We start from the raw sequence: 14,339 nt of genomic DNA on the forward strand, positions 1-14,339 counted from the left end.
CGTAGTTTGAAGACGCTGTGACTGAGTGTGGAATCATGGGTGTTGTCATCTTCATCCCCACAGCCAATGCAATCCGAGGGGACTCAGGCAGAAATCATGTTCATGGATGAGCTAATGATTTATTAACGTAGTAGAATGAAGCAGGGTGAGGCTGAAAGCCGTCAAAGCGAAACGAGGCCGCTGAACAAGCATGACACACGACTCAAAAGCAGCAGAGCTTTTATTATGCCACAGTCGACTGCTTCCGCTCCTTCCAGTCGTGCTTATGTGGGGGGAAAAAGTTTTTTGTTTTTGTTTTATCATACTAGATACATTTGAAAGTTCTGTTATAATGCTACTCTGTGCGGTCATCACCGGTCTATTAAAACGCACAGCATATTAAAGCGTCTTTGGTGTTTCCATGTTTTCTACAAAACGGAAATCGAGGGGTTATGACGTCATTGGCAGGTGACACAATGACACTATGGACACGGTTCGTGTCACTAGTTAAAACTGGAGGGCCACTGTCCTGCAGAGTTTAGCTAATCAAGCTCTTACTAGGCATACTAGAAACTTCCAGGCAGGTGTGGTTTGGACACCTCTGGGTTAGGGCAAGGGTGTCCAATCTCCTGGGGGCCACTTTCCTGCAGGGTTTAGCTCCATCACACGTGCCTGGAAGTATCTAGTGATCCTGAAAACCTTGATTAGCTTGTTCAGGTGTGTTTGATTAGGGCTACAGCTAAATTCTGCTGGAAGGGGCCTCCTTCAGGAACAGGATTGGACACCCCTGGGTTACGTCAAGGGTATCCTTCTGATTTTACAGTAGGGCAGTGCTGCCAAGTCCACGGACTACTTTAACATTGTTGCCATGGATTGTTTTTCATGTCCGTGGGTTGAAGTGACCCTAATAACGTTATATTTAGCCCCTGGAATGCGAATTGTACCAGGGGAACCCCACCAAATACATGTATTTTTATCCCCCGGAAGGCGATTTTTACCAGGGGACCCCCCTCAAAACACGATTGGGCTAGTTTTGGGTAGCAATTGGGTGGGTTTTGTTGCGAAAACCTGGCAACCCTGCAGTAGGGTTAATATTTTGTTAGGGCAAGGGTATCAATCCGAAAACTTGCAGTTTGCACGTGTTTTAACCATTACAGTTTAAAAACAAGTGATTTTAAGCCGTTGAAATGCAATCAGCAGTGAAAGAGAACTAATTTCGCTATATGCGCGTGCTGTCTGAGAGCAAAAACAGGCGCATGCACATGAAGACGGTGCTCAGAGTTCGAGAGTATTGGAGTTATTTTTGCCTCTTTATAGGCCTTGAAAGTTTAAACGCACACACTGTATGTGTCAAAATGCCCGTCTATGCAGGTATCCTCTTAAACACAGTAATTGAAGTCTTAAGTGAAAGCAAACAGCTGAGAAAGAAAACGTGTAACAGTATACTGGATCCAGGCATCTCCTAAAGTGACAGCTGTCTAATATTCCTGCTGTCTGACATTCATGTTAATCAAACAACAAAAGAGAGAATATCTCTCACTGTTCTTGACTAAATAACTTTTGTAACTTTAAGAAGAAATATATTTAATTTACAGTGAAGAATATGCAGTGTTTTTATACATTTAATTACTTTATACAATGTATGTAGCATTTCTTATTTATTTGTTCTACTGTAGTTTTTTTTGTCCTCTTGCTTGTAACACACGACTCAAAAGCAGCAGAGCTTTTATTATGCCACAGTCGACTGCTTCCGCTCCTTCCAGTCGTGCTTATGTGGGGGGAAAAAGTTTTTTGTTTTTGTTTTATCATACTAGATACATTTGAAAGTTCTGTTATAATGCTACTCTGTGCGGTCATCACCGGTCTATTAAAACGCACAGCATATTAAAGCGTCTTTGGTGTTTCCATGTTTTCTACAAAACGGAAATCGAGGGGTTATGACGTCATTGGCAGGTGACACAATGACACTATGGACACGGTTCGTGTCACTAGTTAAAACTGGAGGGCCACTGTCCTGCAGAGTTTAGCTAATCAAGCTCTTACTAGGCATACTAGAAACTTCCAGGCAGGTGTGGTTTGGACACCTCTGGGTTAGGGCAAGGGTGTCCAATCTCCTGGGGGCCACTTTCCTGCAGGGTTTAGCTCCATCACACGTGCCTGGAAGTATCTAGTGATCCTGAAAACCTTGATTAGCTTGTTCAGGTGTGTTTGATTAGGGCTACAGCTAAATTCTGCTGGAAGGGGCCTCCTTCAGGAACAGGATTGGACACCCCTGGGTTACGTCAAGGGTATCCTTCTGATTTTACAGTAGGGCAGTGCTGCCAAGTCCACGGACTACTTTAACATTGTTGCCATGGATTGTTTTTCATGTCCGTGGGTTGAAGTGACCCTAATAACGTTATATTTAGCCCCTGGAATGCGAATTGTACCAGGGGAACCCCACCAAATACATGTATTTTTATCCCCCGGAAGGCGATTTTTACCAGGGGACCCCCCTCAAAACACGATTGGGCTAGTTTTGGGTAGCAATTGGGTGGGTTTTGTTGCGAAAACCTGGCAACCCTGCAGTAGGGTTAATATTTTGTTAGGGCAAGGGTATCAATCCGAAAACTTGCAGTTTGCACGTGTTTTAACCATTACAGTTTAAAAACAAGTGATTTTAAGCCGTTGAAATGCAATCAGCAGTGAAAGAGAACTAATTTCGCTATATGCGCGTGCTGTCTGAGAGCAAAAACAGGCGCATGCACATGAAGACGGTGCTCAGAGTTCGAGAGTATTGGAGTTATTTTTGCCTCTTTATAGGCCTTGAAAGTTTAAACGCACACACTGTATGTGTCAAAATGCCCGTCTATGCAGGTATCCTCTTAAACACAGTAATTGAAGTCTTAAGTGAAAGCAAACAGCTGAGAAAGAAAACGTGTAACAGTATACTGGATCCAGGCATCTCCTAAAGTGACAGCTGTCTAATATTCCTGCTGTCTGACATTCATGTTAATCAAACAACAAAAGAGAGAATATCTCTCACTGTTCTTGACTAAATAACTTTTGTAACTTTAAGAAGAAATATATTTAATTTACAGTGAAGAATATGCAGTGTTTTTATACATTTAATTACTTTATACAATGTATGTAGCATTTCTTATTTATTTGTTCTACTGTAGTTTTTTTTGTCCTCTTGCTTGTAATTAGTTTTTTATTATTTAATCGCTGACTGTTTACTTGTCTTCAGTGAGTTTTTTTTATTTTATTTAGGCTAGTATTCGTTTTTTGTGATACTGACATGGTGACAAGAATTATGAAATTTCTGTGGTATCAAAAAAAAAGCCTTATTTAAAGCAAAAATAACTATATCATGATATATATATCGTTGCCGTGAAATAAAATTAATTGTATCGTGATTTTGGTCATATCACTCACCCCTAATCCAGGACCAAAACTGTACCCGGAACAACATTCCTACCAACCATTCATTAACCTCTGGTCTTTAGGACAAGGTCCTGCAACAATATTCTTATGATTAACCATTTCCCTCTTGTTTTAATCTTGGGGTTCTTCTTTGGAATGTTGTTTCAGGAACAACGAATGACGTTAATCCATGTCATATTTCTGTAAATCACTTGTGCCGAGTACCACTGCACAAAATCATTTTCCATGCTCATAGTTCTCAGATTTACTTTTCTTTGTATGCTCAATCAAAATTGTATGTTTTTGTTGCTCAGCTCATTTTAAGACACAGTATGACTCTAACAGAGCTCGGTTTCTCCTCTGCAGACACATCTCTCAGTGTGGATTCTTGTAGGCTGGCTGCCAATGAATTGCAGAGCAGTTTTAAAAGAGCCTCCCACCTCTACAAAATGGTAGGTTATCATTTGGCCACATTCACATGTAATTGTAGAGTAGGCTGCACATCAGCCCACACGTCTGCCTAAACTGTTTTGTGCGGGTGACTTGAATCTAACTTTGCATATGTGTGTGCGCTCCTGTAGCTAAGCAACTCCACCGACTCCAGTGAGGAGCAGCAGGAAATGGCACATGTGCTGGCCGAAGCATTTGAGGCGATGAGAGACGAGCTGAATTGCCTGCCACCATGCACTCGTTCAAGATCTCCCAGCACTTGCACTGTGCGCACAATAGCTAACAGTGATGCAACATTAGGTGACGACAGGACACTTGCCCTTTTAGAGCAGTACTCCAGACTGCTGCTCAGTGCAGTGGAGAAGAGGATGGACAACAAAATCTGATTTCTATGATTTCTAACAGGATACCAAGCCATGAGACTGCACAGCAGACTCTTTTAAATAGCGAGGAGCTTTTAATAAAGAGATTGAAAAGAAATTCCACTATCCTACCTCCCTGTTTAGCATGCTACTATGGCAGCAACACACCCCTGACTTTTCTCACCCCTTTGCAAAATGTTGTGCCCTGCTACTAAAAACGCATCCAGATAGTTTGGGCATCGTAACTTTTGAATGACCTACACGGCATCAGGGAGAGTAACGGATTAAATGGTTTTGTTAACTGCATGGTACAGCAAAATTGATTCAGTGGTTATCGTCTTAAAAGACGAATAAGCAATTTTATATAGATACAATATTCTGTCATGTGTAAAAACAAACTGTTGTTGAGAGGAATCTCCAGCAACCACCATTTATTTGAACATTGTGTTTGATATTTTTAGAAATTCTCAGTGCTCTCTTATGAAGGGATCGGTATCCCTGGAAGTCTTAGCAAGGCAGATTTGGCTCACTTTTGCCTTTTATTATGGAATGATTTTTATACTGTATGTTGTGTTTGTGCTGATGCTCTCAAGTTAAATTGGGATGTCGGGGTTCATATTTATTCTCATGTGATAGGTCAAGGAGTCGCACAGAGGCTCTTCAACGTTTGCTTGTTGTATAGTGTCAATGTCCTGATGCCCAGCAGAGTCAGTTGGGTGCCAGAGAAAAAATGGGGGAATTTGAAGGATGATTTTGTATCGTTTTATTTGCAGGACTTTTTTGTACTTGAATGGTAACTGTCTCATGGATACAGGTGCCTTAATCTCGACCAGCAATTTGTTTGAAGGAATGAATCTGGCATTTGTAATTCAAGCAGGTTATATATAGAAATGATCAGTGATATTTGGATGTTGTCCACCTCCAATTGATTAATTCTAGGCTGCAGATTGTGACAAAAACAAAACTGCCATAAAAACACTGAATTGAATTGATTGTTCTGGTGACACTGATAGTTGCAATAGCCAAGTAGATAAAGTTTTGTGCACAAATTATGAGAACGGTTTACAGATTTTACAGAACCTTGATTTTGAAAATACCCTTATCCTGAAAAGCATTTTTACAGAAAAACTTGTTTTCCAATTATGACTTCTTAAAGGTGTTTTATTGTTATGTGCTCTGTTATTTTCCCAAGAGCTAAACAAAACAGTCACTCTGTATTCCAGTCTTTCCCACAATCCATTGCTATCTAGGTTAAGGTGTTGCCTCTCTGACCTCTGCTTGAAGCAGCTCTTCTTTTTCCGTGATAATATTGATAATGTACAGTAAGGCACTTGTTGTGTCATTAAGCTTAATTCAAAATGATGGCGTAATATGTTAAGTGTACTGTAACTTCTTATATAGATGGACCTGCACATATTTTAACGTGTCCAGCTCTTCTACGGATACAAAACCAAGCTAAAGCCAGGTGCATACTGTACGATTTTGCGATCTTAGAAGATTTTTTTTGTCAACGGGACAAATTGATGGGAAAATATTGACAGTCTTTGATCGCTTAAGTTAACTCCGTCAGTGGTGACCAAAGATTTTTATCATATAGCCTGACATAAAATAGTCGACATGGCTTTTTCTGACAGGTGTCATATTGTACGATCTGACATAAAAAAAATATAAAAGTTGCAGTGTACACCCATCTACTCGGCAACTAGTTCAGCTGCAACTTGCCTGGTGTCTGAGATGCATGCATAAATTGTATTTATTGACTTGATGCTTAGTCACATTCTCTTGTGCTTTTGGTACAAATTTATTAACAATGAAAGATGCAAAATGTGCAATTGCAACAACAATGCAAATTTTTACCCAACTGTTGGGTAACCCTTTTCACCAATGGCAGATTGCACTGGCAGTCTTGTAGTTAAATAGATTTATTTACACCCATTATTGTATGCAACTCTTATTTGCCATCTCGTGACAAATGCTATGGATTTAAGCAAGACTGAAAATGCATGAGATGAAAAATGATAAAGTAAGCCCAAACAGATTTGATTTAGCTAGCTAGTGGGCTAGTGATGTAGCAGAAGTGAAAACCATACAGTAGGACTGCATCAGTAACAAAAGTACTGTGTCAGAATCCGCATGAATACACTACATATGCATGAAGAAAGGCAGAATTTATGGTTGGCTCGCTCTCTGAACTAGAATGCATGGTTGTACGCTTGACTTGCTCCTCATGAACAATCATGCAAACCTTCTGCTTTCAGCGCTATCTCTGTGGTGACCAGCTCTGCTTTCCTCTTAACCTATTGACAGTTGATCAAGATGTAGTCTAGCATTACAGATAGACCAGTGCTCTCTAAGACCGTTTCTTTTTGGAAACTTGTGACTTTGTCTTACCTTTTGCTCCAAACCGAAGTCAAGTGTTTCTATTCTCAGTGTTCATACAATCTGTCACCTGAAATCTCTTTCTCAGAGAAGTCAAACAAATAAAACTGTATTTATTACATGTTAAACTGCATTGTTTATTGCAATATATATTCTACTATATCACGAAAAATGTACATGCATATCTCATGAAGTCTCCACATGTAAAGCCAGCAACTGTTGATAAGCGATTATATCAACCAAATCTTCAGCTTTGAACAGTCTCACAGTGATCCAACAGCGTTTGTCAAGGACTCCACAAGCTGGAAGTAATTGTACTTGATATCATATTCCATGTCATACCAGAAATTCACTGTCAAGACAAAAAGAGCATTTTCACTGTAGAACGTAAGTAAATACAGAACAGAATTTGCATGCCAAGTTGGTATTTTTTGCAATATTACTTGCGGTCAAATCACCAACCCGCTATGCAGCCATGAGACTGTCTAACGTGGTGGAACCACAGGGAGGGCAGGTACAACATCTCTCCAGCTTTCACAGTGCAGAGCAGAGGTTTAGTCAGCCTGTAGGAGGGATATCTATCATAATCTGGGTTCAGGGGGTCTAGAGGGATCCAGGGCACCTGAAAGATTGCAGGATTATTTTTTTTATAAATGTTTTAAAATGTATTGATAACATGTATAATCATAACATCAATGTAAAATATACAATTGCATTCCAATAAGCATTTGTAAATTATATGAACTGACTTTGGTTGAATCTTCCTCGTCCACTATTTCAAAGTTGCCATCTTCTTTCAGTCTGTATGTCGCTGGCTGGTAGAGCTCTATGTTGAGGAAATAATACACAATGCCAATAGATGGTCCTGAGGCCATTTTCTTGTTAAAAAGCATTCCGTTTTCAAACTAAGCAAGAAAAATAAAACAGCTGGATAAAGAGACAACTTCTTACCATACGGTATGAAAGGTCTATCAGTCGGTGGAAGCAAAATAAACTCTTTCTGTCCAGAGATCACACAGTACAGGTTCTCATAATGATCTTTATGCACTACAGAGGAAAAAATGGTGCTCGCTCACAAAAATGCTTACATAAATGAGTGTTTAAAGCAGTGGTTTTCAACCGTTTTGACTACATTGCCCCATATTGTCCACAAAAATATTTAAAGGCCAATAATAGTAACGGTAAGTATTTAAAAAATATATTTTTCTCTCACAATTTCTACCAAATAACATATTTTAGAGCTTGGCCTAACTAGAAAAATGCATATTCATTATTAAAATACCCATGTCGTTTTATGATTTTATTCATTTACATGACTTTTCCATATCAAGAATTCATACTTTTAAACTTAGGCTACCTCCTATATAAGATTTCTGTGGATATTCTGGTTCTTTCATGAAAAATAAAACATTTGTTGAGGGAGTGAATTTAATATTTTTTGTTGTTTTAGCTAATGTTAATGCTTGTTTTGGCCCGCTAAAGTTTACAATATTTTACGTTTACAAACAAATGAAGACAAACTGACTTGATGTGACAGCGCTTTCCTCCCCAAGCCAGAAATTTACAGCATCAGGCTGTTTTCCTAAATTATAAAAATGTACATTTCACATTATTCAGCCATTATCCAATCAAAGGCACATCCAGGTAGATAATGAATGCAACATGTGTGGACTTACCAAGAGCTTCACTCATCCAGGGGATGTGAGTCTGTACGTCTCCCGTCAGCTCCGGTAACTCCTCAGTCAGATTTGAGCATTGCTTCTGAACGTAAAACACACCACTGCACTTCACCTTCCCCTCAATGATGTCCAGCAGAGAGCTAAAGGTCATCTGACGCTCCTCTGGCATCACAAAGCGATCCCCGTTCACGGCATCTGCATATCCGTTTGGAGTGACAGCCACACTGATGGCTTTGGAGCCCACTTTCTCTCTGCACAAATACGATAAAAAAAAATTTAAGTTTTGCAGGAACATTTTCAGGGAGGAAAGTTGAAATGTTAGAACTCTCAGGCTGATCTGATCATCTGATTGGCTCACCTGAGATATGTGGGGTTCCATTTAGACAAAGCTGGCCAATCACTGAAGGCATTGCGGATGATGCAGGGCTTGTTGGGACCAATCCAGTCACGATAAAACTGAAGTGGAGAGCGGGGCCCATCCAGGTATGGCACTGTATCATTAAGATAAAGCTCTGAGGAAGAGAAGACAACGATATCACTGATAATTACAAGTCTTTCAACAAAAAAGTTGAAAACGTTATGTCAAAAAACAACCTTACAGTAACATTAAGCCCAATTTTATATACTTCTTTTAATTTTGAGGTAAGATATGATATGAAAATATATGTTATGGAGCAAAATATATTTTTCTACTGCACCAAAATATATAATTTAACATAAAAAAATGATAAATAAATGTAAATATTCTATTGCATGAAAATTATATATTTTGTCTGTTTTTTTTATCGTCATATGAATGTATATTGTAGTATATAATAGACAGTAAGTGAACTCACCCCGAGCTTCTTTAGGAACATTTCTCAAGCATTCTTTAACTGCATCCATAACACTATCCACATGTTTCTATAAAACTAATACTGACTGCTGATTTTTCACATGCCTCCGTCAGCTTAAAATACTCATAATATACTTTCTTCCCATGCATGCCTACCAATTCATACTATACAATGAAGTATTAATGTTTTAAAATAATAAGAGAGCTCGCATGCACTCTTCACATGTTTAACAGTTGTTTAATGTTCGTCTTCCGCTCATGCGCAAAAGGCACTGTTTACAGCGTCGCGTCTGTCTCCCTCTACTGGCCGGAGACTGCACTTCAGGAACATTTATTTATTTATGTTTTAAAGTAACGTTTTGTTATATTGTTAGCCCAAAATGCAACAAAAAAATAAATAAATATATATATTAAAAAAATGTTTTTAGTTCTCTAAACAGAACTTACTCGTTAGTTTTGATGACTTGATTTGTCACGCCTCTGTGAGCAGCTTCACACTTGACGCCAATTAGATCGCATCCTCAGGTAAAGTGCCAGCACTATTATTTGGACTAGGATACTTTTCTCGTTTTTTGCAAATCGGTTTTCTTCCAATGGACCTTAAGGAACATGGATGAGGAGGCATCTCTCGAAAATTACTTTGACCAGAGTATTGCTGTAAGTTGTGAAATAAATGGCTGAAATGGCCAAGTCTGTGGTTAGCTGAAAACATAATCAGTCTAATCGAGAGGCACTCAAGTCTGCATGTTCTTATAACAAATTAAGTCATTATAAATAAGAAAATCAGCATATTTAAGAGGAAATATTTAATCAATAAATACATTTGAAACCTTACAACAGAAATGGACAAATTAATAAAATAAAATATTTCAAATTAAATTAAAATATGACTGAAATATTGCTCCACACTTTAAAATGTTAACGTTAATGCATTTAAAAGATTATTATTATTTTTTTTTTAAATAAATGTCCTTGTCAATTATGTATTCTTTTTATTTATTTGGAAGTTTGTTTCCCTTTAACAATATATGGTGCTTTAAATTTATATTGATGCATTATAGCCTATAATGTTTTTTTGTTTGTTTTTGGTTCTCCTAAGGGTTCATCTGAGTACATCTTTGAGGGGGATCTGGGCCTACAGGGTCCAGCGCCACAGCTCCAAGATTCCTCTTTCCTGTCCTCTTTAACCTCTCAAGAGAAAGATCTCACTGAGGACTTGGACCTGAGCTTCTTACCAGATGAACTGGGCACTCAAGATGAGCCGTCACAGGCTAAGAATCTCAGCAGGAATGAGGACAGCGGCATTTACATCGACTGTCCTCCGAGAGAGTCGACAGAGGCAGATACTGACACCAGTAATTCTGCACAAAACGCCTCGCAGTTCAATCTCCCGATGACTCCCATGACCCCTATGACCCCCATGACCCCAGTGGCAGAGAGTTCAGGCATAATCCCGCAATTACAGTAAGGCATTTTATGGAGAGAAAAAAAATGTGAAGAATGTGTATCCGGGATTCTTTTTAACATCTTATGGCATCATATAAGCCCAGAATTTATTTAGTCTTTTTTCTTTCAAACATTGCTACACTCTTAAAAACAAAAGTTCTTTATTGGGTTCCATGAAGAACTTTTTTTAACATCTGTGCAACCTTTCGATTCCACAAAAAGTTCTTTATAATGGAAAATGGTTTGATTATATAAAGGTTAGATTATTAAAATGTGCTTCACACTAAGAAGAAATGGTTCTTTTAAGAACTGTTCACTGAAAGGTTCTTTGGGGAACCAAAAATGGTTCTTCTATGACAGGGGGGCCCAATCTCGGTCCTGGAGGGCCGGTGTCCTGCAGAGTTTAGCTCCAACCCTAATTAAACACACCTGAACCAGCTAATCAAGCTCTTACTAGGCATACTAGGAACTTCCCAGCAGGTGTGTTGAGGCAAGCTGGAGCTAAACTCTGCAGGACACCGGCCCTCCAGGACTGAGTTTGGGCACCCCTGTTCTATGACATCACTATAAAAATTTTGGAAGCTTTATTTTTAAGAGTGTAAAATGCTTTAACTCCATGATTTAAGTAAACCAAATGTCTGCAGTAAGTTAGTTACATTTGAATAGAATCCTTTGCACTACTTTAAGTATAGAGTGATTACTTTTGAAGCACCAGCCATTGCATCCTAATTTTGTATACTATATTTCCAAACCTGTTTTTGATCATACACAGGAATATTGTGTCAACAGTAAATCTTGCTTGCCCTCTGAATCTCAAATCCATTGCACTTCAAGCTCGAAATTCTGAATAGCTGAATACAACCCAAAGGTACTGTAGTTTAAATATGCAACACTATATAGAATTATATTAAATCATAGACAAAACACATATTTGTATAGCTTTCTTAAAGGAAAAGTTCTTGTAAATTTTGTCATTGTATTTTCCGTATGCTGTTGACATAAGGATGAGTAAAAATAAATGACAGAGTTTCCATTTTTGGGGGAACTCTTCCTTTAACTTTGTGTTTTAGGTAAATTTTTCAGTCTTTTCGGTAGCATAACTCCAAACTTTGCCTATGTATAGCGTTTTGCTGCTGTTATAATGAGGATCCGTGAACCAAGAACTACTGCTCTCATATTCAGCTCTGGGAAAATGGTCTGCACTGGGGCCAAGAGGTATACATAATATATATTCAGAACTCGAACTATAATGCATTAGGGTAGCACAACTGTAAATTAGATAGATAAAACAGATAGTCTCACATGTCTTTTACCCCATATTTGCCTTTCCCTTTGTTTATCTTTCCAAGCAGTGAGGAGCAATCTCGCCTTGCTGCACGGAAATATGCCCGGGTGGTACAGAAACTTGGTTTCCCTGCCAAATTCCTTGACTTCAAAATCCAAAACATGGTTGGAAGTTGTGACGTCTGCTTTCCTATCCGCTTAGAAGGCCTGGTCCTCACTCACCAGCAGTTCAGCAGGTCTGGACGGGTGTCTATCTGTCTGTCATAATTAAGTTTGATGGTTACTGGCCCACAATATAAGTGGCCTTGTAACATCTGTCTTTAACCATTTTACCCCTCCAGCTATGAGCCAGAGTTGTTTCCTGGATTGATATATCGCATGGTGAAGCCACGTATTGTGCTGCTGATTTTTGTGTCTGGAAAAGTTGTGCTCACAGGTATAGTTGATATATAGTCGTATTCACTAGTCTAATCTCACATCCAATTTTAAAGGAATAGTTCACCCAAAAATGCAAATTAGCTGAAAATGTACTCGCCCTCAGGCCATCCAAGAGTTTTTTTCTGCATTGGAACAGATTTGGAAATATTTAGCATTACATGATCAATTGCTCACCAATGGATCCTCTGCAGTGAATGGGTGCCGTCAGAATGAGAGGCTAAACAGCTGGAAAAAACATCACAATAATCTACAAGTAATCCACACCACTCCAGTTCATCAATTAACGTCTTTGAAATAAAAATCTGCATGTTTATAAGAAACAAATCTCCAAATCATAAGCACATTTTCATTTTTGGGGAACTATTTGAAGTGTTGCATTGAAATTGTTTTGTAAAACTCATTCTCCTCATGTTATTATGATTTTTAGGTGCGAAAGAGCGGTCAGAGATCTATGAAGCCTTTGAAAATATTTACCCCATCCTGAAAGGGTTCAGGAAGCAGTAGAAATGCTGCGCTTACACTTACATGTGCTGCATGTGAATATTTGTCTATAACGATGTGCCTCGTATTCATATACGAGTGGTGCTTGAAAGGTTTGAATGCAATAATTTAATCAAAACTTTTGTTATTGCGCTTTGTTTAGTGTTTTTACGTTTACTTTATGTTGTCTGCATTCGTGAGGGTTGCTGAAATAACAGAGCATTCCAGGGCTTATTGTGAAAAATAAATGTTTTGTTAAAATATTCAGCTTTGCCTTATGTGAGCTCTCATATGGAGACATGTCCACTTCGTTTATGACTGTTTTGTCCTTTTTGTACATGTTGAACTTGCTGATGCAGGTAAATAAACTTTGAAGACTTCTCTTTTGCAGAACCAATGAAATGAAATTAAGCTTTATTTCCTTTATAGCTATATATCAAAGAATCAAATGTAATATATATATATATATATATATATACAGTCGTGGTCAGAATTATTGGCACCCTTGGTAAATATGATCAAAGAAGGCTGTGAAAATAAATCTGCATTGTTCACAGTTCAATTCACAAATATCTAACCTTTCATTGAACTAAAACAATTGAAAATGGGGGGAAATATCATTATGAAATAAATGTTTTTCTCAAATACACGTTGGACACAATTATTGGCACCCCTAGACATTCTTATGAGTAAAATATCTGTGAAGTACAGGTGCATCTCAATAAATTAGAATGTCATGAAAAAGAAATGCTCTCATCCAAAAACAATCCTCAGCATATTCTGCTGTCAGACACGACTGGAACTTCAAATGGGACTGGCTTCTATGGTCAGATGTAACTAAAAAAAATTTGCTTTTTAGCAGCAAACACTCAAGATGGGTTTGGTGCACACATGGATAAAAAGTACCCCATGTGTAGAATTAAATATACTGCTGTATTTTTAATGTTGTGGGCCTATATGTCTGCTGGAGGTCCTGGACATCTTGTTTAGATACATGGCATCTTTGATTCTATCAAATACCAACAGATAAAAATCTAAAAGTGACTGACTCTGTTAGAAATCTTATAATGGGCCATGTTTGGATCTTCTAACCAGACAATAATTTAAACAAACCTTAAAAACGACACAAAAATGGGTCACTGGGCACAAAACCAAGCTTCTGCTATGGCCATTCCAGTCCTCTGACCTGAACCCTATAGAAAATGAATGTGGTGAACTGAAGAGGAGAAGCCCATCATGGAGCTGGGAATCTGAAGGGTCTGGAGAGATTCTGGATGAAGGAATGGTCTCTGATCTCTTGTCAGGTGCTTTCTAACCTCATCAGGCATTATAGGAGAAAACTAGAAGAGCTGTTATTATGCCAAATGGAGGTTTCAAAAAGCATTGAATAAAAGGGTGCTGTTAATTGTGGCCAATGTGTATTAGAGAACAACATTTATGTCATAATGATATTCCCCCCCATTTTAAATTCTTATTCTCCAGTGAAAGGTTAGATTTATGTGAATTTTTTAAATAAAAGATCAAAATGATTAACAATGCAGATTTATTTTCGCAGCCTTCTTTGATCATATTTACCAAGGGTGCCAATAATTCTGACCACGA

The 14,339-nt window shown here is 38.3% G+C and overlaps 3 protein-coding genes across 8 annotated transcripts in view; 2 read left to right on the forward strand and 1 right to left on the reverse strand.

The window, feature by feature from the left end:
* The window catches only part of mapkbp1 (mitogen-activated protein kinase binding protein 1), a 58,485-nt gene extending 53,679 nt beyond the window's left edge, over nt 1-4,806 (forward strand). For all 5 annotated transcript variants that reach the window (XM_016274024.1, XM_016274026.1, XM_016274023.1 and 2 more), the window contains 2 exons: nt 3,751-3,836; nt 3,966-4,806. In XM_016274024.1, the coding sequence (XP_016129510.1) occupies nt 3,751-3,836; nt 3,966-4,220 (341 nt within the window). In that variant the 3' untranslated portion in view covers nt 4,221-4,806. The remainder of the gene's footprint in view (nt 1-3,750; nt 3,837-3,965) is intronic.
* Nucleotides 4,807-4,888: 82 nt separating this feature from the next.
* jmjd7 (jumonji domain containing 7) lies at nt 4,889-9,360 on the reverse strand. Of its 2 annotated transcripts, XM_016274029.1 has the most exons (8): nt 9,091-9,358; nt 8,613-8,766; nt 8,252-8,505; nt 8,101-8,157; nt 7,527-7,622; nt 7,325-7,401; nt 7,038-7,197; nt 4,889-6,927 (listed from the first exon to the last, which is right to left on the reverse strand). In XM_016274029.1, the coding sequence occupies exons 1-8, from the start codon at nt 9,137-9,139 to the stop codon at nt 6,839-6,841; spliced, it is 936 nt and encodes a 311-aa protein (XP_016129515.1). In that variant the 5' UTR covers nt 9,140-9,358; the 3' UTR covers nt 4,889-6,838. The 2 variants fall into 2 exon arrangements, with proteins under 2 accessions (XP_016129515.1, XP_016129516.1); XM_016274030.1 differs by lacking the exon at nt 8,101-8,157 and having other exon boundaries at nt 9,091-9,360.
* Nucleotides 9,361-9,620: 260 nt separating this feature from the next.
* On the forward strand, nt 9,621-13,000 carry tbpl2 (TATA box binding protein like 2). The gene is given in 8 exon segments (XM_016274129.1): nt 9,621-9,746; nt 10,189-10,553; nt 11,308-11,377; nt 11,380-11,403; nt 11,659-11,750; nt 11,888-12,055; nt 12,161-12,255; nt 12,685-13,000. Coding segments are annotated over 8 exon segments (939 nt in total). The 5' UTR covers nt 9,621-9,698; the 3' UTR covers nt 12,762-13,000.
* The last annotated feature ends 1,339 nt before the right edge of the window (nt 13,001-14,339 follow it).

The sequence above is a fragment of the Sinocyclocheilus grahami genome, unplaced genomic scaffold (assembly GCF_001515645.1).
Source record: "Sinocyclocheilus grahami isolate Dianchi unplaced genomic scaffold, SAMN03320097.WGS_v1.1 scaffold84.1, whole genome shotgun sequence".
NCBI lineage: Eukaryota > Metazoa > Chordata > Actinopteri > Cypriniformes > Cyprinidae > Sinocyclocheilus > Sinocyclocheilus grahami.

What these genes read in the sequence shown, in the direction of transcription:
- jmjd7 (XM_016274029.1), bottom strand. Translation starts at nt 9,139, where the DNA reads ATGGATGCAGTTAAAGAATGCTTGAGAAATGTTCCTAAAGAAGCTCGG. An exon ending in TGTTCCTAAAGAAGCTCGGG is followed by an intron (nt 8,767 to 9,090) that starts GTGAGTTCACTT and finishes TCTCTTCCTCAG; the next exon opens with AGCTTTATCTTAATGATACA. An exon ending in TAGACCTTTCATACCGTATG is followed by an intron (nt 7,402 to 7,526) that starts GTAAGAAGTTGT and finishes TCCTCAACATAG; the next exon opens with AGCTCTACCAGCCAGCGACA.